The 23,631-nt window shown below is 28.7% G+C and overlaps 7 protein-coding genes across 7 annotated transcripts; 4 read left to right on the top strand and 3 right to left on the bottom strand.

The window, feature by feature from the left end:
• Positions 1–1,235: 1,235 nt before the first annotated feature.
• Positions 1,236–2,749, bottom strand: OCT59_002105 (uncharacterized protein; the record flags this gene model as incomplete). The annotated part of the gene is made up of 3 exons (XM_066144273.1): positions 1,236–1,275; positions 1,901–2,109; positions 2,678–2,749. 3 exons carry the CDS (start codon positions 2,747–2,749, stop codon positions 1,236–1,238), a joined length of 321 nt encoding a protein of 106 aa, XP_065995451.1.
• A 4,444-nt stretch (positions 2,750–7,193) lies between these two features.
• On the top strand, positions 7,194–8,687 carry OCT59_002104 (uncharacterized protein; the record flags this gene model as incomplete). Its single annotated transcript, XM_066144271.1, has 6 exons — positions 7,194–7,266; positions 7,364–7,770; positions 7,853–8,023; positions 8,087–8,189; positions 8,288–8,433; positions 8,508–8,687. The coding sequence occupies 6 exons, from the start codon at positions 7,194–7,196 to the stop codon at positions 8,685–8,687; spliced, it is 1,080 nt and encodes a 359-aa protein (XP_065995450.1).
• A 1,975-nt stretch (positions 8,688–10,662) lies between these two features.
• Positions 10,663–11,001, bottom strand: OCT59_002103 (uncharacterized protein; the record flags this gene model as incomplete). The annotated part of the gene is made up of 2 exons (XM_066144270.1): positions 10,663–10,876; positions 10,964–11,001. The coding sequence occupies 2 exons, from the start codon at positions 10,999–11,001 to the stop codon at positions 10,663–10,665; spliced, it is 252 nt and encodes an 83-aa protein (XP_065995449.1).
• A 2,192-nt stretch (positions 11,002–13,193) lies between these two features.
• Positions 13,194–13,607, bottom strand: OCT59_002102 (uncharacterized protein; the record flags this gene model as incomplete). The annotated part of the gene is made up of 1 exon (XM_066144269.1): positions 13,194–13,607. One exon carries the CDS (start codon positions 13,605–13,607, stop codon positions 13,194–13,196), a length of 414 nt encoding a protein of 137 aa, XP_065995448.1.
• A 939-nt stretch (positions 13,608–14,546) lies between these two features.
• Positions 14,547–15,664, top strand: OCT59_002101 (uncharacterized protein; the record flags this gene model as incomplete). The annotated part of the gene is made up of 3 exons (XM_066144268.1): positions 14,547–14,907; positions 14,959–15,323; positions 15,407–15,664. The coding sequence occupies 3 exons, from the start codon at positions 14,547–14,549 to the stop codon at positions 15,662–15,664; spliced, it is 984 nt and encodes a 327-aa protein (XP_065995447.1).
• Positions 15,665–16,667: 1,003 nt separating this feature from the next.
• On the top strand, positions 16,668–16,871 carry OCT59_002100 (uncharacterized protein; the record flags this gene model as incomplete). The annotated part of the gene is made up of 1 exon (XM_066144267.1): positions 16,668–16,871. The coding sequence occupies one exon, from the start codon at positions 16,668–16,670 to the stop codon at positions 16,869–16,871; it is 204 nt and encodes a 67-aa protein (XP_065995446.1).
• A 1,390-nt stretch (positions 16,872–18,261) lies between these two features.
• On the top strand, positions 18,262–22,614 carry OCT59_002099 (uncharacterized protein; the record flags this gene model as incomplete). The annotated part of the gene is made up of 10 exons (XM_066144266.1): positions 18,262–19,116; positions 19,183–19,419; positions 19,485–19,904; positions 19,998–20,403; positions 20,489–20,748; positions 20,818–20,944; positions 21,093–21,332; positions 21,926–22,084; positions 22,161–22,218; positions 22,293–22,614. 10 exons carry the CDS (start codon positions 18,262–18,264, stop codon positions 22,612–22,614), a joined length of 3,084 nt encoding a protein of 1,027 aa, XP_065995445.1.
• Positions 22,615–23,631: the final 1,017 nt, after the last annotated feature.

Genomic DNA, 23,631 nt, shown 5'->3' with positions numbered 1-23,631 from the left:
ATTTTATATAATAAAAGTGAGTTGCGATATTGCGATTCACTTTTTTATATTAATTCTATATAAAAAAGTGAGTTGCGATATTGCGATTCACTTTTTTATATTAATTCTATATAAAAAAAGTGAATTGCAGTATTGGGATTCACTTTTTTATATGATTTTAATATAAAAATGTTGAATCGCAATATTTCGAGAAAAAACGTTGCGAAAACGTTTTTTTCATAATATTATATTAAAAAAATGTTTCGTAACGTTTTTTTTTTGATATTTCAATAATAATGTTGCATAAACATTTTTTTCATAATGTTATATTAAAAAAAACGTTTTGCAATATTTTTTTTTCAATATTTTAATAAAAACGTTGCAAAAACGTTTTTTTTTCATAATATTATATTAAAAAAAAAAGTTTTGTACCATTTTTTTTCAATACTTTAATAAAAATAGTTCTGAAATTTTTCAGGTTTCAGGTCAGGTCAGGTCAAACAGACAACCTGATATAACCTGACCTGACCTGACCTGAAAAAAAATTTCAGGTCAGGTTTATCAATTAACCTGACCTGACCTGACCCATTCGGAACTCTAGGAATTACTTTGAATTCCGCTCTCTATTTATACAAATTTTATGCTACTTTCTATTCTATCTATATACTATCTTTTATGTTCTTTTTACATATTATCTTTGAACTATCTTTCTAATATGCTATCTATATTTTAAATGCACTATCTTTTAATATGCTATCTTTTATATATGTTCTTTTTAATGTTATCTTTTATATTCCATCTTTATACTATCTTTTTATATTATCTTTTATATTATTTTATGTTCTTTAATCTTTCTGACATTATTTTATATGTTCTTTCAATTCGCTTTATGTGTTTTGCTTATAATCTATCTTTTGTGGCTTATAATTATTCTTTCCAATTATTCTTATTGTTAAAGATTGCTAAGCCGCAATTGATCGACTCTAATTATTCTATTGGTTCTTTGTCAATCATTCAATAAATATTACATCATGTAAATCATTACTCTTCCTAAATATTTATCCTTTTCGGCTAATTATTTATCCATCTACGCCAATTCATAATTAATTTGTTCGTTCTTAATATTTGTCAATTACATTTGGTGGTTGAATTTTATCATATTTTCATGCTTGATATTTGACCTTTTACAGCGTGGATCCTTAAGGATTCCATAGATTGCTTCAGAATCCCTAAGGATCTGTGATTTTAAGGATTCTTTAAAAATCCTTATTGACTTGTAAAATATCCTTAAGGATTCTATAAATTTATAGATCCTTAATAAGGATTCCTATATAAAAAATCCTTAAGTATTCCTTGAATTTTAATTTTAAAAATTTTATATAAATTTTATCTTTAAATTTATTATATTATTATTTTACAATTAATATATTTATTTTAAAATTGAAATTTGTTTACAAAAAATTCATTTTTATGATCAAATCTCTTTACCATATGTATTAAACCTGCAATAGAATTAAAAGGTATTATTATATCATATTGATTTACTAATTTCATATGAGGACATCCATATTTTAATGGATGTCATTTTGAATAATAATCATACCAATGCACTAATACAATAGGAAAAATAGGATAATAATTAGGAAGAAATAAAATTTCAGCTATCATTAATATCTAAATAATTAAAAAATGTTAAATTATTAAAATTAAAGATTATTTTTAATATTAAAGCAATATTAAATAAACTTACTTTGCCATAACACAATCCATCATCAGTTAAATAATCAACATTATCCATTGCTATTGCGATATCACTAAATTTTGCATTATTGTGAAATTTACTAGTAGCATAAATAATTTCATTATTTGACAATACTCCTGTAGCATAAATTTTTAAATAAATATCTTCACATTCAGTAACATTGGATTTATCATCCAATAAGCATCTAAACAATTAATTAGGTGATGCATTACTTCAATACATAGTTCATCTACACTATTTTCATGTTCAAGTTTTTCCCGAAAAGCTTGTAGATCACTAATCGGCAATTTCCATAATAATGATTTCATAGTTTCTAATTTTGAAACATGTGTTTTTTTTACATTAGTTATTATTTCTTGTTGGCGAATCTAAATTAAAATATAATAAGTAAAAATATTTTTTTTAATTATAAAACAAAATTTAAACTAGTTAAAACTTACTGTTTTTAACATTTGATCAAGTACATTTTTTTTATTGGTCATTCTATATGGATTTTTAACCCAATTTTTATGTAATGTCTCATAAGTATCAGTAGCTAACCCATTAAGTGATCCATAACGTTTAATTGTATGAATAGTGTGATACCGCCACATGTGAAGTTTTGGTAATTGAAGATTGCTAGGAAAGAAGTTTTTAAACAATTTTACAAAATCTTGTGTCCAATCAATTATTTCATACTGCAAAATTAATTATAAAATCAATAAGAAAAAATTATTATTATTAATACTTAAATTGAAATTAATTAATTACCTCAAAACTTTTCAATTCACTTTCATTAAATTTTTCTTTTTTTGATGTTTTATACATTTTAATAAACTTAATATAACATTTAATAAGTTTTAAACATGATGTACCATTATCTATTGCGTAAAGTTCATTAAGTACAAATACGATAATCTTCATTACATCTCACATTTCAGCCCCTGTAAATTTTACCTCTTGTTGATATCCTTTTGATAATATTCTTAAATTATTATATGGCGTAATAGTTCCTAAACGATTATCCATTTTAGTAAGGAATTGATTTCCACATTGTTGCGCAATCATATTTCTTGTATACATCAGGAAATTTTTTCAGGAGATAAATATCGATGTTTATCACTTCATCGGTAGTTATCACATTTTATCACATGAAATATGGCAATAATTAACGATATTGATTATTAACGAAAAAAATCTACAAGTTAATTATTAATAATTAACGATATTGATTATTAACAAAAAAAATCTACAAGTTAATTATTAATAATTAATAATTAACGATATTGATTAATATCGTAAAAAATCTATAAGTTAATTATTAATAATTAACGATATTGATTAATATCGTAAAAAATCTACAAGTTAATTATTAATAATTAACAATATTGATTATTAACGAAAAAAATCTACAAGTTAATTTTTAATAATTAACGATATTGATTAATATCGTAAAAAATCTATAAGTTAATTATTAATAATTAACGATATTGATTAATATCGTAAAAAATCTATAAGTTAATTATTAATAATTAACGATATTGATTATTATCGTTAATTATCAACAATAATTAACTATATTGATTATTACAACTGAATTAACTGATAATTTATCCTTATTAGTATTTTAATAAATATATCTATTAACAAAATATTCATTTTCACAGTTATTTCTTGGTATGATATGAACTGCCATATCTACCGAATCTAGATAAACGCATATGTACTGATCGGTTAGTTGTATTCTTTTACATTCATACATTTCTTCATATATTTCATCATACCATTGTAGTAAAATAAGGTTTATTGGATCTTTTTTATTTTCTGCAAAAAATTCAAATAATAGAAGTGCCTGGAAATTAAATTAATAATGAATGTTATATAATTTGAAAAAAAATTAGGTTTCGTAGTAATTATAATGATTAAATTGTTACCTTTCCATACCATTCAGTTTTCTCAGAGGAAACTGCTACATCGCTAAACCACTCACTGCCATAAAAACTTCCTGACGTTCGAATAATATCCATTGATTCAACAGATGCATTTGAATATATTTTGAAATATCCAAAATTTTCATCATAAGTAACATCATTTTCTGTCAAAAACTCTTCCAACCCAGCACGAAAATTTTTAAACCCTGTTTTATGTAAGGGATTAATAGTATCATCTTGTATTATTTGAGATACTTTTTCTTCAATTTCAGTAAATTTAAATTCCCACAGCAGATTTTTAAATCCGCTAGATTTCCTTATTTTATGTAACTTTTGTTTAGAAGCAATTAATTGACGTCATACCTATATAAATTTTAAAATATATTATTATCGATAAATTAACTAATAAAGATATACCGATATATACCGTTTTAAGCATTTGTAGAACATAGTTTTTTTTATTGGTCGATCTGTAGGGATTTTTTACATTGCTTTTGTGTAATGTTTCATACGTTTCAGTCGACATTACGTTCATAAAACCATAAAGGCGAATTGATGGAATTACATGATAGCGGAGCATGTGAAGTTTTGGGATTTTACAATGGCTGGTAGAATATTCAAAAAATATATTTACAAATTCTTGACAAAATTCAATTATTAGCGTCTAATAATCATAATATATTAACAATTATTAAAATTGTATTTAATGATAAAACATTTAACTGATTAAAATTGTATTTAATGACAAAACATTTAACTGATAGAGTTATTTTAAAACATTTACCTCTAACTCTTTTAAATCCATATCTGTAAACATTTCTTGTCGCAACATCATATACATTTTTAAATATTTATAAAAAACATTGCATAATTTTTTACACATTATTCCACCTTCTTTGTAATTATCATATAAATTATCTATAATAAAGATGATCACTTTCATTATGTTGCGATAATCATTGGCAGTAAACTTCGTTATATTTTCTAATCCATTTTTAAAAATAATCAATCCTGGGTAACGTGGAATTTTACGAAGTCTATGATCAATTTCGTTAACAGTTTTACTGTCAACTTTTTGCTGTAAATATTCACGTGTATACTCTAGAAGATATTTTGTGATTCCAAGATCGAGCATGTGCATCCGATCCAGAACCGTTGCTGAGTAAATGTTAAAATCTTTAGATTTCCAGAAATAATTAATTTCTTCATGAATCAAAAAATCTTTTGCTCGATTTTCATTGATTATTTTTTTCATGATTTCTGGGGTTCGTAAAGTAATATGAGATAACTCCATATTATTAAGATCATTGTTATCTACTAGACAACAATAGCAAGGTCGTTTTGACGTTGATGGTAGATATGTCATAGTAAATGCACCAGCTTCTGCCATGTCAGCAAGAATTACTGATATTTTTGGCGTGAATGAGTATATTTCATTTTTTATGACAAAATACATATTGGTTTTATTTATTATTGGTGATAATAATATTTGAAGACATCTTTGAAATACTTGTCTTTGTAATCTTTGGAATGATTTGGAATTTTTTGTGGTATTATCCTTAGCCTTTAATTTTGGTAAATACCCGATAAGTACCTTAGCATCAGGTTTATTTCGTATCCAATTTGGGATATTTCCAAGTGAAATGTAAATGGGATGTTCCGAAGATTTTCCAAGATGATCACAGGTGGTAGAATCGGCATAGATTATTATCGATAACAAATGATTATCAATAGGAATGTTTTTTTCTGTAGTACACCACCATTCACTTTCGTATTACTCGCCATAAGATGTATTATTATTTTGACTATACTTAAAGACAAATTCATTATTAATATCAGATTGAAGAAGTAAAACTTTAATTCCATGAATTATTGGTTGATAATAAAATTCATAGTCAACTTCTTGAAAATTGGTAATGGGAACATTTTTAAATTTCATATAAGGAAAATTACTGTTATCAAGGAATTTTTGGCCCTCTTTGGTAGATTTTGGAAACAAATTTTATCAACATTTTCGATTGAATTAAATAATTTGATTAATCTATCGCCACATGAATTTGGTAACTGATATTCAGTGACGATTTCCATAAACTGCCGATAAATATTACTTGGCCACTCGGTGCTGAGAGGATGATTTTTGTCTTTTATAGCATCATCCAATGTGGTTTCACGATAATCATTTTCATCAATAAATAACGGAAATGTTAAGCCAGCATTAATTTCCTCCTCATCTGTTTCACTATCGATATTAAACTTCTTATTTTCCTCATTTGTTTCTTGAGAAAAAGCTTCTGATATAGTTTTAGATTTTGAAACTGCAGCTGAAGATTCTGCATTTTGATCTAATATCATTTGTTCAGCTTCATCCTGTTTATAATTAAATATCAATTAGTAATTATTAATTATCGTGGTTAATGATGATTAGATTATTTGTAGTATTACCTCATAATAATACATTATAAAGTCATCATCTGAAAAAAGGGTTTCTTCAGTTTGTTTTTCATCATCCCAAAGACCGGGTTTATCAGTTTGTATAGCTGGTTTAAATTCTTTTTCATCCCTAGTAATGTTTTCTTTTTCATCGATAACATCATATTGATGTTTATCGGAAATATGTCATTTTAATCCAAATGGACTTGAAAAAGTACGTGGACAATGTAAACATTTATAAAAAGGCATTATCGAAAGTTAATTGTACGTATTGAAAGTGAATTCAGCAAAATTAATTTATTTTGTATATTGCAGGTTTGATCGTAATATATGTAGATTTCAAATTTTTTAACAGAATTTCGTAATATCAATACCGAGGACAATTTTTATATTAAATGCAAAAAACTACATTCTCAGTAAAATTGGTTTGATAATGGAGTTAAAGGAATTTGATCATGTCAGTAATTTTGTAAGTAGACGGATTCAATTAAATCGTTAAAATCATCATGATTTGAAACTTATTTTGATAAATTTTATATAGTAAATTTATTTTTATTTTTTAATAACTAAATAAAGACATAAATCGATCAAAGTATAATTAATTAGTTGATTAATTAAAAGGAAAGTAAAGAAAGCAATAATGCAAGTTGATAAAAATGCAAATCGATCAAGAAAATGATGATAAGTATAGTAATTAATTAATTAGTAATTAATTTAATTAATTAAAAAGAAGTGATGTAAGTCGATAAATTTTTTAGTGTGTTGCAAGTATAATATTTCAAAAAAACTAATGATGTAATTTGATACTTTCACATACTTTTAGTGTAACTTCAGATAAGCTTCTTAAACTACAGAATTTTTTCATCATTAAACTTCATTCTTTCTCTTAAACTTTGGAATTTTTCATCTTCCTCAAACTTCATTTCTTTCTCAACATTTTTTTAAAAAAATGAAACACAAATCTAAACAAAAAAATCAAAAATCAACTAGTAAAAGCGAAAAATCAAAAAAATCTACGTCTACTAGCAGTCAAGAGGAATAAAATTTTACAACGACGGAAGGTAAATAATAACATTTATTATTTTAGATTAATTTTAATAATATGATGTATTATGTTCAATTTTAATAAACAATGTTTAGAAAAAGATGCTGCTTCTTCTACATATAGTAAAAAATTGAAACGAAGTAAGTGGTTTGATTATGATGTTTATAACGTTTATAATTATAATGGTCAAAATATCCATCATGATTTACTAAAAATTATCCTACTATAATTTACCAGACTATAATCATGACGATGATACTGCAACAACCTTAACAGGTTCTGAAACCACTGCTGGGACCACAATCATCATTAATTCACGTCCTAGTCATTCAACCACTCCAGATTCTTCGACAAGTCCATCCACTCATACATCACGACGTTTGAACGTGCCAATTATCGAAGTTGAAAATCCAATAGACAAACAAAGATGTATAATGTCCAATTATCATCCCAATAAATGGGAAGAAATTTTAGTTAAGCAGAACAAAAATATTCAGGAAATCTTAGTGAAGCAGGGGAAACAAATTCGAGTTCTATACGAGCTACAAAAATCCACAAATGAAAAATTGACATGGGTTCAAAATCAACTAAAATCACAACCTAATAAAAAAGATGATATCGATTTAGACCAGAAGGTCTTCATGGTGAGTAATTCTATATTTTCAGTATCATACCATTTTTAGATTACCATTGATAATTTTCATTGTATATTAATAACAAATATAGGAAGGTTATAGCCAATTGTGCAGAAGTTTTTTTCCAGATAATTTGTGGCCAAATTTCAATGATTATAAAGTTGGATTGGAAAATTGGCTTAATAAAAATCATCCAAATTACCTTAAGGAACTTGGAGAGCAAAAGTGGACAAACTTATTTACCGGGCAGCACCATTCTATGGTAATAATCATCTATTATCATTATAAATTATAAATTTTATTACCAATAATAACCAATAATTAGCTTTTGCACAAAATGAAAGATTTGAGGGGTACCTATGCTGCCACGGTCCGAAATTCGATTTTCAAAGAACTCAGATTGCAGATACCTAACAACAGGAAAAAGTGTAATTTCATTAACATCTCAGAATGGAAAAAATCAAAAAGAGTTAAGGAATGTTATATGATGATAATGAAAATGTGATAGAAAATATCGCCAATCTAGCTTTCTCCACTATATCGAGAGATGATGAATCATACAAAGGTGTTTACATATACACGGTGGCGGTCTGTAATATCATTTTAAATCCAGGCTATCCGGACATAGAATGTGCAAAAAAACCCTTGGAGAGACGCCTCCAAAAATTCAAGGTAATTTTTTTTACTATTGATTAAAAAATTGAAATTATCAAAATTGTTGAAATTTATTTAAATCAACATTTTAGGAATTACTCACAAATAACGGATCTATTAAACTTAGTGATTCTGCGTCGGTAATGCAAGAAGAAGCTCCTGAAACTATGAAGAAGAAAAAAGATGAAGAAGAAAAAGGCGACGTTAATGCAGAAGATGAAGAAGAGAGAGATCAAGAACAATATTTTGATGCATTGTTCGAGGAAAATTAAGATGAGAAAGGTAATGTTATACAATTAAATATTCATACGAAGCTTTTATTATTTAATTAATAGTGTTTATGATTTATAATAAAAGATTCCGATGTGTGTCACGATCGAAATCATTGAATATAATTATAAAAAAGGTGGCACTTGGCACTCATCCAAGAAGTAATTTGAACATTATATATATTAGATCTAATATTCGTATAGAATTTAATATCGTTAAAATGCCTACCGAAAAACCATTTCATCATAGAGCTGGCTCGTTAAAACAATCCAATAAGCCATTTAAGTCAAAACATGCAACCAAAGGAACCATCAGAGATAAAACAAAAGGTTACCGAATTTTTTTCGCTATTAATCTTTTTTTTTATTAATACATTTATGCTTATATTTTGATCCGATAAATAGTAATGAATTATTCCAATTATTTAGTATTATTAAATTTTATTGCTATAATCATTTATAAATATAACGTTAATAAATGCAATGGTTATTCTCGACAATTATCTAATAAAAATATTATCAATGTTTATCATGTGGGTTAAATTACGATAATTATAATTTTGGTTGATATTCGATATTTATCATTTAGGCTAAATAGTGATATTTTATCACTGTTTATCCATATCGATATTACTCGACGAGTGTGATTATTATCGATGTTTATCACGTGATCTTTTCATTGACATATAACCCCTAAAAATTTTCCCGATGTAATCAAGCATATATGGACATAAACCTATTTCCTGAAGATGCATACGATCCATAGCTGTCGCATCATAAATATTTGTCTGAAATTTCCAAAAAAAATTATTATATTCATAAATAGAACATTCAGTAGCATTATTTGAAAGAATAGCTTCGCGCATATTATTATTATCACGTAAAACAATGGAGTTTTGTTCAATATTCATATTATTTAATTGATCACCAGGTGTAAGACATTTATAGCAAGGACATTGTGTACGATATGATTTATACGTACAACAAATATTTTGTGCTTCTGACATGTCTGCAAGTATAGCAGATAAGTGCAGAGTAAAATGTTCAATTCTTCCATTTATTGCTAAGTAGATGCCATTTTTTTGAAGTAGTGGACTTAATAAATATTCAAAAGAATGCTGTTCTAGCTTTCGTTGCATCTGTCTAAATATTGTGGACCCTTTTAATTTATTATTACGAGTAATTAAATATGGAAGAAAACCAACTAAAGCTTTAGCATCAGGAGAATTCCGACGCCAGTTTGGAATATTACCCAGAGTTAAAAAGATTGGATATTCCGATTGTCTTCCTAAAGAATCAAGTGTTGTGCCATCAATATAGATCATGATCGCTAAAATCTTACTAAATGAATTCTGTCTTTCACGCCACCAATTTGCACTATTCTGTTCAGAGTAAACACGAACTAAATTTCCATTTTTAAATAAAATACAAATATTAGTAAATAGGATTATAATTTACTGTATTATTGGTTTTTTATAATTTCTACTTACATCATCATGTTCCTACAGTTCTTTATAATCAAAAAGGAAATTTTTACTTAAGTTGGGATTAGATACAAACTTTTAATAGCATCAATAATTGGTCGATATTGAAGTTTGTAAATTTTTCCTTCAAACTCAACCATATCTTTCATTTTTATATTAAAATCTTTAATATTCATTTGATCCATATACATTCTACCTTTTCGAGTGAAGCCAGGAAGAGGTTCGGTACAATATTTTCGAATTATGCGTAACATAGAATCAGCAGCTGCATCTGAAAGACGATGTTGTGTGACAGCTGCCATGAACTCTTTATATACTTCGCTCGGCCATAATGTCTTGATTACATCAATTTTATTATTACATAAGTCTTCATATGCATCGTTTAAATCCACTCTATAAAAATCTTTATTTTCATTATTATTTATCCATTTGAATCTCTCATCATCATCACTATCAACTTCATTACCTTTCATACTTTTATTAATTCTATTATTTCAATTATTTTCAACATTAGTATCAGTTCCACTGTCAGTTTCATTAAAACCATCATTAACGTTTTCATTTGATCTGCCATCAACGTTTTCGTCCGATTTGTCATCATTGTTTTCGTCCGATCTGTCATCATTGTTTTCATTCGATCCATCATCCATTCTTTTTGATCTGTCATCACACATCCCTTCTGATTTATCACTATTATCATCAACTTCTCTTTTATCATAATCTCAGTTTATCTTAAATAAAAATAGTAATTAGAAGTTGTCAAATTCGTTAATAATCATAAAAAATAATACCTACCTTAGCTTGTAAAAAATCACCCAAATCTCCGATTTCATTCCAAATATTATTACTAATAGAAAATTGTGGTATTTGCGGTATAGAGTTCAACTGTTATTGGTTTTGAATCCAATTCGATGTATATGAACGTTTAAGGTATGGATGAAGCTGATTATAATGTTGTGCTAGGTCAGCTTTTCGTGAAAAACGTCTCTCACAAAGACTACATTGATTCATTTTTAATTAGAAATCAATACGAGGTTTGATTAGATATTAGATGGATATGATAATTATTACAATTAAAAATGTAAGACGTCACTATGATAAAATAGTATAAAAAAATAGAGGTTGGAACCGGTCCAAAAAGTCTTAACCGGTTAATAACCGGTTAACCAAACCTTTAACCGGTTAATTAACCGGTTAAAACTCAATCCTAGTCAGAATTAAAATTTGGCCAGGATTAGCATCAAATATATTTTTAATCCCGGCCAAAATTAGGCCAAACCACTATCGAAACAAAACTCTAGCTGAAAGACGAAATTAAGGCCAAAATTGTCTGGCCGGCACTATGAATTTCGGCCCGCATATATAACACAAAAAATTCCTTACCTGGTGGCTAAACTTTTATCTGAAGTCCCGTGATTTATAATTCTGGCCGGCACTGTAAATTTGGCCAGAATTACGCATTTTAACCAGTTAATTTAACCGGATAATTTAACCACTTAAAAATTGTTTTTTAACCGGTTAACAAATGTTTTAACCGGTTAACCGTTTTAACCGGTTAATTAACCGGTTAAGCTTAACCGGTTCCAACCTCTATAAAAAAATTCATATGTAAGACGTCATTATAAATAGTATATCATAATTATACTATTTTCCAAAAAAAAAAAATTTTAATCCGGAAAAAATTTTAACCGAAAAAAAAAACTTACCCACGCAATAATTTCTTTATGGCTAAAGATAACGGTTGGTATTGTTTTCCGCCATGCCAAAGAGAATGATTCCTACTTGCCAAAGGGTAAACTCTGTGACCAACTGTAGAAAATACACAAGGAACCCTTCTAAGGTTGCTTGTCTAAACCTCTTCAAAATCCTACGATTAGTTTCATCAAAATTTTACTATAGATTTATTATAGTTTCGGCAGAGTTTCAGCAGTTTTGGCAGTTTCGTCTTTCTCCAAAGTTTTGCCAGTTTTTTAATATAACTTTAATATAGTTTTGGCAGAATTTTACTTTTTGGCAAAACGCCATCTTGCCTAAACCCCTAAGTTTCGGCAAGCAACCTTAGACCCTTCTCTTGCCACTTTTTTAAATAACTAAAATGATTCCAGCCCATCTGACGCCTGAAGATTTTAAGTGATTTTAAAATAAGAGAATAAGAGGGGAAACGTGGGAAGCCTTTTTTTCTTATAAAAAATTCTATTCGTAATTATATAGTAAGACGAAAAGCTTTAACTACCAAGCAAAGCCAAAATTCTCAAGAACCTAAGAATGTGGCTAATTAGTGCTCTACACGAGCCAAGCTAGCTCATGAGCTGGCTCAAGCTTTTCAAGCTGAGCCAAGCCAAGCCATGATTAAATTGGCTTGGTGGCTCACGAGCCAGCTTGAAAGAGCTTGAGCCAGTTATTAGGCTCAGCTCAAAAAGCTCGAGCCTGTAACAGACTTGGCTCAAAAGCTCGAGCTGGCTCATGAGCCAAACGAGCTATTATACAAAAAATGTTGCGAAACGTTTTCGCAACTTTTTTTCATTGTTTATTAAAGAACATTGTGAAAATGTTTATTTAAGTTTTTACATGTAAAATTGAAAAAAAACGCCAGAACTAATGATTCCAGCGTTTTTACATGTAAAATAGGATCCCGGATATCTAATATAAAGGTCATAATGGACTTTTGGCCAACAGGAAAGCTATCGTAAATGTCTCCACCAATTTCTTTTAACACTATTTTCATGAATTTTAGTTGAGATTCGGTCACTGTTTTAGGGAGATTGAACTTTTTTCGGAAGGTCATTATCCACAATAAAATCCATGAAAATTTATTATCGATTGTTGTTTTTTCTTCCTCTTGATATGATTTAAAATCTGGTGGTGAATAATTTTCAAAAGTATCGGCAAAAGTTTCATCATCTGACTCATTGCCATCAGAAGAAGAAGTATCAGTATGTTGTTCATAATCAGAATTGCTCAAATCTTCTGTTCCTGAATGTTCGAGCATAATTTGTGGGCGATTTGCGTAGCTTTTTGTACGTCTTCAAGGTAAAAAAATATATTCGTTTTCGTTGTATTCTGGAGTTGTCGAATTATCTTTTTCATTTAATGGAATTGTTGTCGAATCTTCTTCTAAAGGAGTTATTACCGAAATCTCTTCATTTAATGGAGGTACCAAAATATCTTCATTTATCGGATTTTCTTCTAACGAAGTTATTGTTGAATCCTCTTCTTGATTAATTAGTAACAATGAAGCCAAACCACTATTAAGATTCGAGTCAGTTGTGTTTTCTGCTGCTTCATGAAGCATTTTGGTTCGTGTTATAACCAGTTTTCCATTACATTTGTTACAATAACAAGGGACTTTAGTTTTTTTTTTGCTAAACCTTTTAGAAGATAGTCGGTTTGCTATCCTTTCCGAACCCATAATTTGATTAATCGATCTTCTTCTCGTCATGTTTTATAAAATTTGATAAAGAATCGGTTATAATTAATATGTACTTTAAAATTTAACGAAACTTTGACAAATGAAGTCAATTTTTCTCTTGAAAATTAAAATTTTATGAAATTTTTTTTTTAATTTGAAAATTTCGGTTAAATTTAATCCGTTAGTAATTGATTTAATAAAAGTTTAATTTCGAGATTTCGATTAATTAAATTTTCAATCATGAGAATTTTTTTTAATTTGAAAATTTCGGTTAAATTTGATCTGTTAGTAATTGATTTAATAAAAGTTTAATTTCGAGATTTCGATTAATTAAATTTTCAATCATGAGAATTTTTTTTAATTTGAAAATTTTGGTTAAATTTGATCTGTTAGTAATTGATTTAATAAAAGTTTAATTTCGAGATTTCGATTAATTAAATTTTCAATCATGAGAATTTTTTTTAATTTGAAAATTTTGGTTAAATTTGATCTGTTAGTAATTGATTTAATAAAAGTTTAATTTCGAGATTTCGATTAATTAAATTTTCAATCATGAGAATTTTTTTTAATTTAAAAATTTCGGTTAAATTTGATCCGTTAGTAATTGATTTGATAAAAGTAATAAAAGTCTAATTTCGATTAAACTTTTTTTTAACGATTAATTAACTTTTAAATCAAATTTCAGTTTTATTTTTATCAAATAGACTTTTTCCCAGGAAATCTTATTTTGAATTTTGAATTTATAAAGCTCCATTAATCGAATTTTTTTTGCAAAAATAATTTTATTTTTTCGATAAACAATTCTTGTAATTTTTATAAAATTTTTATAAAATCTGCAATACATTTTTATATTGATCGTCAAACGTAACTTTTATATAAATCGAACAATATTTTTCGTCATTTTGAAAGAAAGTTCTACTTTATTTACTAATTTTACTATTCTTCTGTTTATTAAAATCTCTATAAAGAATGAAACGATCTGGAAAAAAAAGTGTCGAAAAAAGTCGTCAAGAGTCTCACAAACAAACTTCATCACAGGAATTTGTAAGTTCTGATTCTCCCAAACAAACGTCGATATCAAAACAACAATCTGCAGCTTCCGGTTCCGGTTCTATTAAAACTCAAAAACAAGCATCGAAACAGGAATCCGCAGCTTTCGGTTCCAGTTCTACCAAAACTCAAAAACAAGCATCGAAACAGGAATCCGCAGCTTCCGGTTCCAGTTCTACCAAAACTCAAAAACAAACATCAAAACAGGAATCCGCAGCTTCTGGTTCCAGTTTTACCAAAACTCAAAAACAAACATCGAAACAGAAATCCACAGCTTCCGGTTCCGGTTCTATCAAAACTCAAAAATAAACGTCAAAACAGGAATCCGCAGCTTCCAGTTCCAGTTTTACCAAAACTCAAAAACAAACGTCAAAACAGGAATCCGCAGCTTCCGGTTCTGGTTCTATCAAAACTCAAAAACAAACGTCGAAACAGGAATCTGCAGCTTCCGGTTCCAGTTTTACTAAAACTCAAAAACAAACGTTGATACCAGAAGCTTCGGAAGATAATGGGCCATTTCGCTTAGTGGTACCATCCAGCTTGTACTCGCAACAAAGCAGGATGGTACCACCAATTCGTAATGTAACTGTACATAGGGAATTAACGCCCATTACACGTATAGCCGAACCATATAGGAGCAATGTACATAGGGAATTAACGCTCATTACACGCACTACCGAACCGTATAGGAGCAATGTACGCATCGCCGGACCTTATAGGAGCAATGTACGCACCGCCAGACCTTATAGGAGCAATGTACGCACCGCCGAACCATATAGGAGAGAATTAACGCCGTTCTGGTCGACTTTAACGTTTTTTTAGAAACGTATGATCTCCAAGAAGAAAATGCCTGCTTACGGGGAAGAATCGACGAATTAAATCGGCAACTAGATAATACAAATGGCGAGTTGCGTGACCTACGGCTAGACGTTGGCCAATTACAATCGTATAACAATATACTTAGTCAGGAAAATGATGGCTTGCGTCACCGACATTCATCTGACCTTCAAGATATCGAATTTGAAGAGGATCAATGACCAACAAAGCGTAGGAAAGGAAAAAATCTTGTGCGCGATTCTGAAGATGAAATGGAAGTAGATGAAGAAGAAGCTAGGGTTCGTCCAAAAATCCTCTTTTAATGTATACTTTTAACGCTCGCTAAACTGATATTTTGTACAATTTAGGCTGAGATGAAGATGATTCTAAAAACTTTTCCGATTGAACTAGAATTAAAATACAATGAAAAGTTTACCAGTGAGTCGAATGATGAAATTCTTCGACAGGTTATACCTCAACTAATTGAAGCGATGAAGCCAAGGTATACTCCACGATACAGGCAAGTCAAGTCTTGGCTCTCCGCTTTACATAAACATCGCAGAGTGCGCTTGTTATATAAACAACGCGGCACTTTAGACAAAGATAATCGCCGTCTACATCAAAACAATCGGTTAAATCAGTTAAATGAGGTAAATAATTTCTTTATTATTTCAAAAAAAAAAAAATCTCATCATTCGTCGAAACTTTAAATATAGAAAAAGGCACATCGAGTTAAAGGCGCAAAATCACTTTTTGACAAAAATGATGAAAAACTGGAGAATTATGATCAAAAAGAACTTTTGAATGTTTTAAGTGACAACCGATATCACTCTCCAGAGTATTCTGAATCGGATGAGGAGCAACCAGACGGTAAAAGACATATCAATGTTTATAATCCGTCTTGGAGATCTGAAGAGGTTCGATAACTTATTTGTCGCATTTTTTATTTTTTATTTTTTATTTGTATTATTTTTTTCGTAATAGGATTGATTTTTTTTCTAATAATAGTTAATAGATTTATTACGAAATGTCTTGGACCAACACGCTTTCTCTCTTCAATCTGCACAATTGATACGAACGTGAAATTATGACGATGAGATATATAATATCGTCTCTCGTCATCCACGAGGTGCTCCAAATTGGACCTATGTGGAGCAGAATACGCCGGCCGATTCCGACTTTTCTGAGCCGGAGACGCCGATTCAAATGATGGAGAATCTAATAATGGCGGAAGATGCAGAAGTATCGGCGGAGATGGACGAAATAGTGGTAATAGAAGATTCGGAACCAACGGGAATGGAAGAATCGAAACCAACGGAAATGGAAGAATCAGAACCAACGGGAGTGGAAGAATCGGAACCAATGGGAGTGGAAGAATCGCCGGAAATGGAAGATGAAACAGACAAATGGTATAAATTTGTACTTTAATTTTTGTTTGAATTTTTATTATACTAACTTTTTTTTTCGAATTTTAGATTGTGAATTCGTCAGTTTTTTTTGGATTTTTTTTTGAAAATTATGGGATTTTTTGTGGAATTGTGGATTGAATTTTTCTATTTTCGTAGGAAATTTTTATTAATTTAGTATTATTTCGTATTATTTTCGTATTGTTTACGTATTATTTACGTATTATTTTTGTATTATTGTTGTAGGAAATTTTTATTATTTTCGTATTATTTTAGTATTATTTTCGTAGGAAATTTTTATTATTTTAGTATTATTTTCGTATTATTTTCGTATTATTTTCATATTATTTTCGTATTATTTTAGTATTATTTTCGTATTATTTTAGTATTATTGTTGTAGGAAATTTTTATTATTTTTGTATTATTTTAGTATTATTTTCGTAGGAAATTTTCACTATTTTTGTAGGAAATTTTTGCGATTTAATTGATTTAATTAAAATAATTGGTAAATCAATCGAAATAAAATCAGTTTTAAAACTTAAATTTGCTAAATTTCATCAAAATTATTATGGTCGATTTTATTTATTTTTGCAAATCGGCAAATTAAATCAATATCGGTTTTTAAATGAATAGTCGATTGTTTATGACGAATTTTATTTGCATGGCAGGTTCGAATTTTATTGATATATACAGCCGATTTTTTTAACTAATTCCGAAACTTTGCCAATTTCTAATTGCGAGTGGCAGGTGTTATGGTGCAAATCGTCCATAAAATTAGTTGCCGATTTTTTTGGTACTGATCGGCTAATGTCAGACCGAATTTCGTCCAACATTCGGCAATTTAAAATTTTGCCGAAATGGACTATTCTGACCAGTGTAATCAATATACATTTGGGGATAAGTGATCTTATACAATACAACGCGTTTTAGAATCTTTCACTTCCTCATATAAACTTATGCCTAAACATAAAGAATACACAGTTACATTAATTTCTTCAGGCCTAATAGTGGACGCTCTACATTATGGGCCTTTTTGTCATAATTGGTGGATTTCTAGACCTTCTAAAAAACGTGAAAATCCAATATTTCTTCACCCTATTAGATTACGTATGAAGGACCCCGGATATCTAATATAAAGGTCATAATGGACTTTTGGCCAAAAACACCCCCTTTTGCTGAAACTCTAAAAATCGTTTTTTGTAAATATCTCAGCATCCAGTAATTCAAATTTAATGAACTTTTTTTATTTTGTAGCCCTCATTTAGCTCTACAATTTAAAAAAAAGTTTATCAAAATTGGACTACTGGATGCCGAGATATTTACAAAAAACGATTTTTTGAGCCCTGAAAAATGGGCCAATCTGCCGAAAGTGTGACTTATGACCTGTTTTGGAGATATCCGGGGTCCTACGTATGAAAACTCTAGTTAATTTAAAAGACCGGGACTTTATTATTGAGGTTGTTGAAACCTTTTCAAATTATGGTCAAATACCTGGATATATTTGCAAATGTGATGGTATTCAAAGTGAACTCTGCGAATCACTTACAGCTGCAGTTAATAGCGTTTATAAAGAGATCTTTCAGACAAATGCCAAATATTCGGGGCCTGCAGTAATGGGGTTTGACATACCAATTATTTCTGAAGCATTACTAAAGGATTTACCATTTCGTGCTTTCCTATTTCCTTTAGGAAAATTAAATATATGGGTATTAGGAATTGGAAAATCTAATAATAATGAATGGAATTTTGCTGGAACGGGATATAAGACTTCTTTTATATACACATATCGAAAAAAAAGATGTGTCTTTGTCCAGGAATTAGAGGATGATTATTGTCAGGTCACAATATACTCAGAAAATGAAATATGTAATATTTATGTTGATAATAATCCAGAATTGGTATGGAAAGAAGTTGCAATTTTACAACAATATGAAGGAAAAGAATTGTTTGGGCTGGAAAATAACAAAATACAACAATTGGTTTTGTCAACGCCTAGTTGTACATTAGAAGAATGGAATGATGATGACGTGATGAGAAGAATGTATTCACATCATCTTAGACGACAAATTCCAGCAATTATCAACTGGCAATTGTTATTTAATGATTGGCGCTCTGAAACATCTACTATAATAGAACTGCGAACACAATTTAAAAAATTATATCCATTTAATCACAATATCAATGATCGAGAGTTACGTGCATGGAAATCAATGTTGAAAAATGTGGGATGTACAAAAATTACTCCCTTTACTAAGGAACAATCAGAGGTTAGTAAATTGATAAGAATAATTGAATAATTAGTGAATATTAACTAATATTTGTTTATTTTAAAGTGTGAGTTTTGGTCTAGATCTTCCGCTCCAACTGTTGATCAAAAAAATCTGATGATACTATACAAGCAAGGATTTATTAATCCAATACCAGTTCATTTTCAAAATAAAACTGAGATTTTTTGGGATTCATTTTGGGAGGCAGTAAATATTAACAAAAATGGGTATGATGGAAAAACTCGTATTTTATCTATCATTGCTAAAAAATTTCCTTACGAGGAAATTAAAAGTAATTTGAATGTAAGTAATTTGCGCTTTTGACTGGTTTTTTGATTATCAATAATTACTAATGTAAATTTTTTTAGGTATCAAATGATGCAATTCGTTATGCACGAAATCATGCTCTCATACATGGTACTGGTGGTCAAGTTTGGAATAAACCTGTAATAACACGTGAAAAATTATCAACTGAGATGCAAGAACAATTACAGGCTTTTTTAATGGATAAAGCACATGTCGTAATAAATTCATATAAAACAGATGCAGCAACTAATGAACCTGTGCATTATCTTAAGCAAATAAAAACAGCACTTTGGAAAAAATATCATGAACAATATCCAGATGGAATTCAACGAACAACATTTTTTACCAAGCTGGAAGGAAATAAATATATTTATCATGAAAATTTGGGTGGTTTGTGTTTAACCTGTCAAAAATATGGATATGAAATTTTTTCAGATCTTATTGAATACATTAACAAGTATATTACACAATCTTATATACAGGTATTTATTTATTTGATTTATTAGTAATTTAGTAAATTTAAATACGAAATACTAAATTATTAGTAAAACTAAACTTTTCCTTTTTAACATTAGAAACAACTAATAGTACGCTGTGAAAATCTGAAAAGATTTTTAAAACGTGATTATGAACAACATTTTCATGTAACTTCAAATGGCAAGACTTCCCACGATCCATGTATAAACCATTATTTACTTTATGCTTTTAACCAATGCACAGAATCTCACACATTAACATGTAATGAATGTCAAGAATTCTTCAACTTTTTCGCTGATATTAAAACTCATAGTAATGAAACAAATTATAATGATCTTCTTAATATGAAGGAACATTTGTTATATTATCTTGCACATCAAACAAGAAAAGTTTATTTGAACGCCCAATTTAATGCCAATTTGTTAGCATTAGATGAAAAGACTGCTCTTTTTCTAGTTGATTACAAGATGAAAATTTTGCCAAAGACTGCTCGAGAAACAAAAAGTGATTGGTTTGGCAAAAAGGATTGGTCATTGCACTTTAGCTATTTTAGTATATACAACAATACCCACTTCAACCAAACTTCAAGTACAAGCATTTGACCATTGGTCTCCAGATACCCGACAAGATTCTTGGTTTACGGCCACTTCACTTCACGCTGTTCTTGAAACATTAGATTCACGACCAGAATTCGTTATTATAATGTCTGATAATGGTGGTCATTACCACAACGCGGATTTAATGATAATTATGGCTTTTTGGCCAAAATGGTATAATGTAAAGGTTAAGAAATGGGTTTTTCTTGAAGCTGGTGAAGCTAAAATGGCTATAGACTCTCATCATGCACAGGTAAATTAATATCCAATTATATGTATTTTTGTAATATATACACTAAGCTAATTTGGGTTGTTATAACAGATTTCGCATGCAATAAATCGTTATGTTCGGTTGGGATTTGATATTCAAACAGGAAAAGATATTGAAAATGCAATTCAAGATATTTGGGGAACTTCTGTAGCTCAGTTGGTACCTAATCGAGATCGTGGTATATTATATAATTATAAAATTTGCATCATGTATTTTTATAATTGTGTAAATTATTACAACGCAATATGTAAAATAAATTTTTTTTCATTATTAATTACATCTATCATTTTATTACAAAATTGTAATAAATAATATTACCAATAAAGGGAGTGGAAGTAATACGTTGCCAGGCAATTCAAATTGGTTTGAATGGCAATGGCCAACCTCTGGAGATTTTGAGGGATGTATATTAGCACGGTCTATACCCAATCTTGGACCTTGGACTACATTTACTCCTACGCAATTAGAAAAATTACAAAAGCGTGAAATTGAAAAACCTAATCCAAATATATCCACCCCTACTATTTCAAATTCTAATTGGGAAATTCCACCTCCTAATTCAGAACGTATGTATCATGGAAATTATTTTGATTCTTTACCGATTGCTTCACAAAATTTCCCATTTGCACTTTTTCACCTTCAATTTTGTCAGTTTTATTCTTTTCATATTCTTTCTTGCAATAGGATAGTATTAGTAATTAATGAGATATTACTGTAATAGATATTCAACAAGACTGGGAAAACCTATAATGGAGGTCACTGTAGTACCCGGCACACTAGTAAAATCCATTGAATTTTTTATATATACAATTTTTAATGAAGCCAAAATGTGTGGATTAAACTTATCTGTTTAAGTTTAGAGTTAAATGCATGATTTATACACTCAATTTAGATTTTTATATATTCTGTGTAACACAAAAAGGTGGTTCGCATAATTAGTAAATTTTTTAAAAAGTGGTTCGCGTTATTATAAATTTTTTTTCAGAAAATTTAATGATCTCAGTTAATATTGATATTAAAAGAATAATTTATGATTCATTTTATTTTTCAGACATTTCTGTATGATTTATTAGATTTTTAGTTTAATTACTTAAGAAAAATTTTTATTAATTTGGGCAAAACCATCATTTTACTATTGTCCGGTGACCCTTATTATAAGTTTTCCCAGTCCTTATTCGACCAGAACGTCTTACAAAACAAGTTCTTGTAAAAAAATTACAATCTAGAGGAATAGAATTGAATGGAAAGGAAAATAAAGAAGAATTAGTAATTAATCTAGATAAAGAATTAAATAAAGAAGTAGAACGCAAAAAATTGGGTAAGATTAATTAGCAATGATTAATGCTTTCGTTCAAAGTTTTTGATATTTGAATTATATAACATATATTATATAGAACCAGAAAGAATAGTTGGTGTGTTAGTAGATGTAACAAACAGCCAAACTATACGATGGTATGTTTTACACTCAATTTATTATACCAAAGATAATGAACATTTACTTACCTATTTGTTTATTCGTTATTTAGTGATGTCAAGGAAGTATATCCACTGCAAATCGGCTGGGCTCTAAAGGAGAACCAAAAATTTGGTAAAAAGGGAGCAGGAAAAAGGATGACAAATCAAGTGAGAGCACTATTAGAAGGATATTTTATGGCAGGTAATGCAGATAAAAGTAACCGTTATACCGCTCAAGATATGCAACGTGAGTTGGAAAAGTGTGCACAGGAAGGTGAGATTGACAAAGACGACGTTCCAAAAGTTACCACAATTCAAAATTGGATATCAAAAACTACCAGAGAGCATCGTGAAGAGGCTGCAACTAGAGTTTTGAATTATAATAATTTGTAAAATTAGGAATAATAATAAAGATATTGCCTTAAAAGGTCATTCGTTACCAACAATTAAAAAACATAAAATTTGCAAAAAATGAAATAATAATAGGTTTATTGAGTGTATAACGTCTTTTGTGTTATAATAAATCATAAAATGAATAATTTATAACCGGCAATTAATAAGAAAGTTCATAATAGTTTTTTCCCAAGAATCTGCCGTCGCCACAAAGACAAGTTATTTTTTTATTTTTATTGGATAGGAAATTAATAATTCATTTGAAAGCTGTGGTTTTTCTGCTATAAAATATTGTGTAACATTTTCATTTTGTTACACTAAATGCAGTGATATCTTATCCACAAAAATGCCGATTAAATGAATTTTGTTAAGTGATCTACAAAATTTCACCCCATTTTTAGATAGTAATTTTCACTGATTTATAGCCAGATCTCGAATTAACTTTTTTTTAACTATAATATTGGCTGATCAATAAGATTGCCCGAAATGATAACACGTGCTGTATTGAATATAACGGTTTTAGCTTCAGATTACCTTCTTTTAGATGAAGTTAAAGCCAATCTTTAAAAGTTAATAAACCAATCTTTAACTCAATTTTTTCTTTATTTTACTTTTTAAACGAAACGGAAAGTTTTTTGACATTTCGTTTTTTTTATTTTGAATTTTTATTAAAATTTGTCAGAACGTTTGTTAACGTTCCGATTTATTAATTTTTTTATGGAAACATTTTTTCTTTAAAAAAAATCTACCAAAACATTAACTAATGTTCCGATTTATTAATTCTTTTATCGAAACGTTTTTAACGTTTTGAACACTTTTTTTTTAAAAAAAAATCTATAGGAACGTTAACTAACATTCCAATTTATTAATTTTTTATTGAAATGTTTTTAACGTTTCAAATACTTGTTTTTTTAAAAAAAATCTATAGGAACGTTAACTAACGTTCCTATTTATATTTTTTTATCGAAACGTTTTTAACGTTTCAAATATTCTTTTTTTTTAAAAAAACCCATCAGA

The sequence above is a fragment of the Rhizophagus irregularis genome, chromosome 10, assembly GCF_026210795.1.
Source record: "Rhizophagus irregularis chromosome 10, complete sequence".
In the NCBI taxonomy this organism is placed as follows: Eukaryota; Fungi; Glomeromycota; class Glomeromycetes; order Glomerales; family Glomeraceae; genus Rhizophagus; species Rhizophagus irregularis.
Note: the sequence above shows the minus strand (reverse complement) of the source record. Positions and strands in the feature narration are given on the sequence as shown.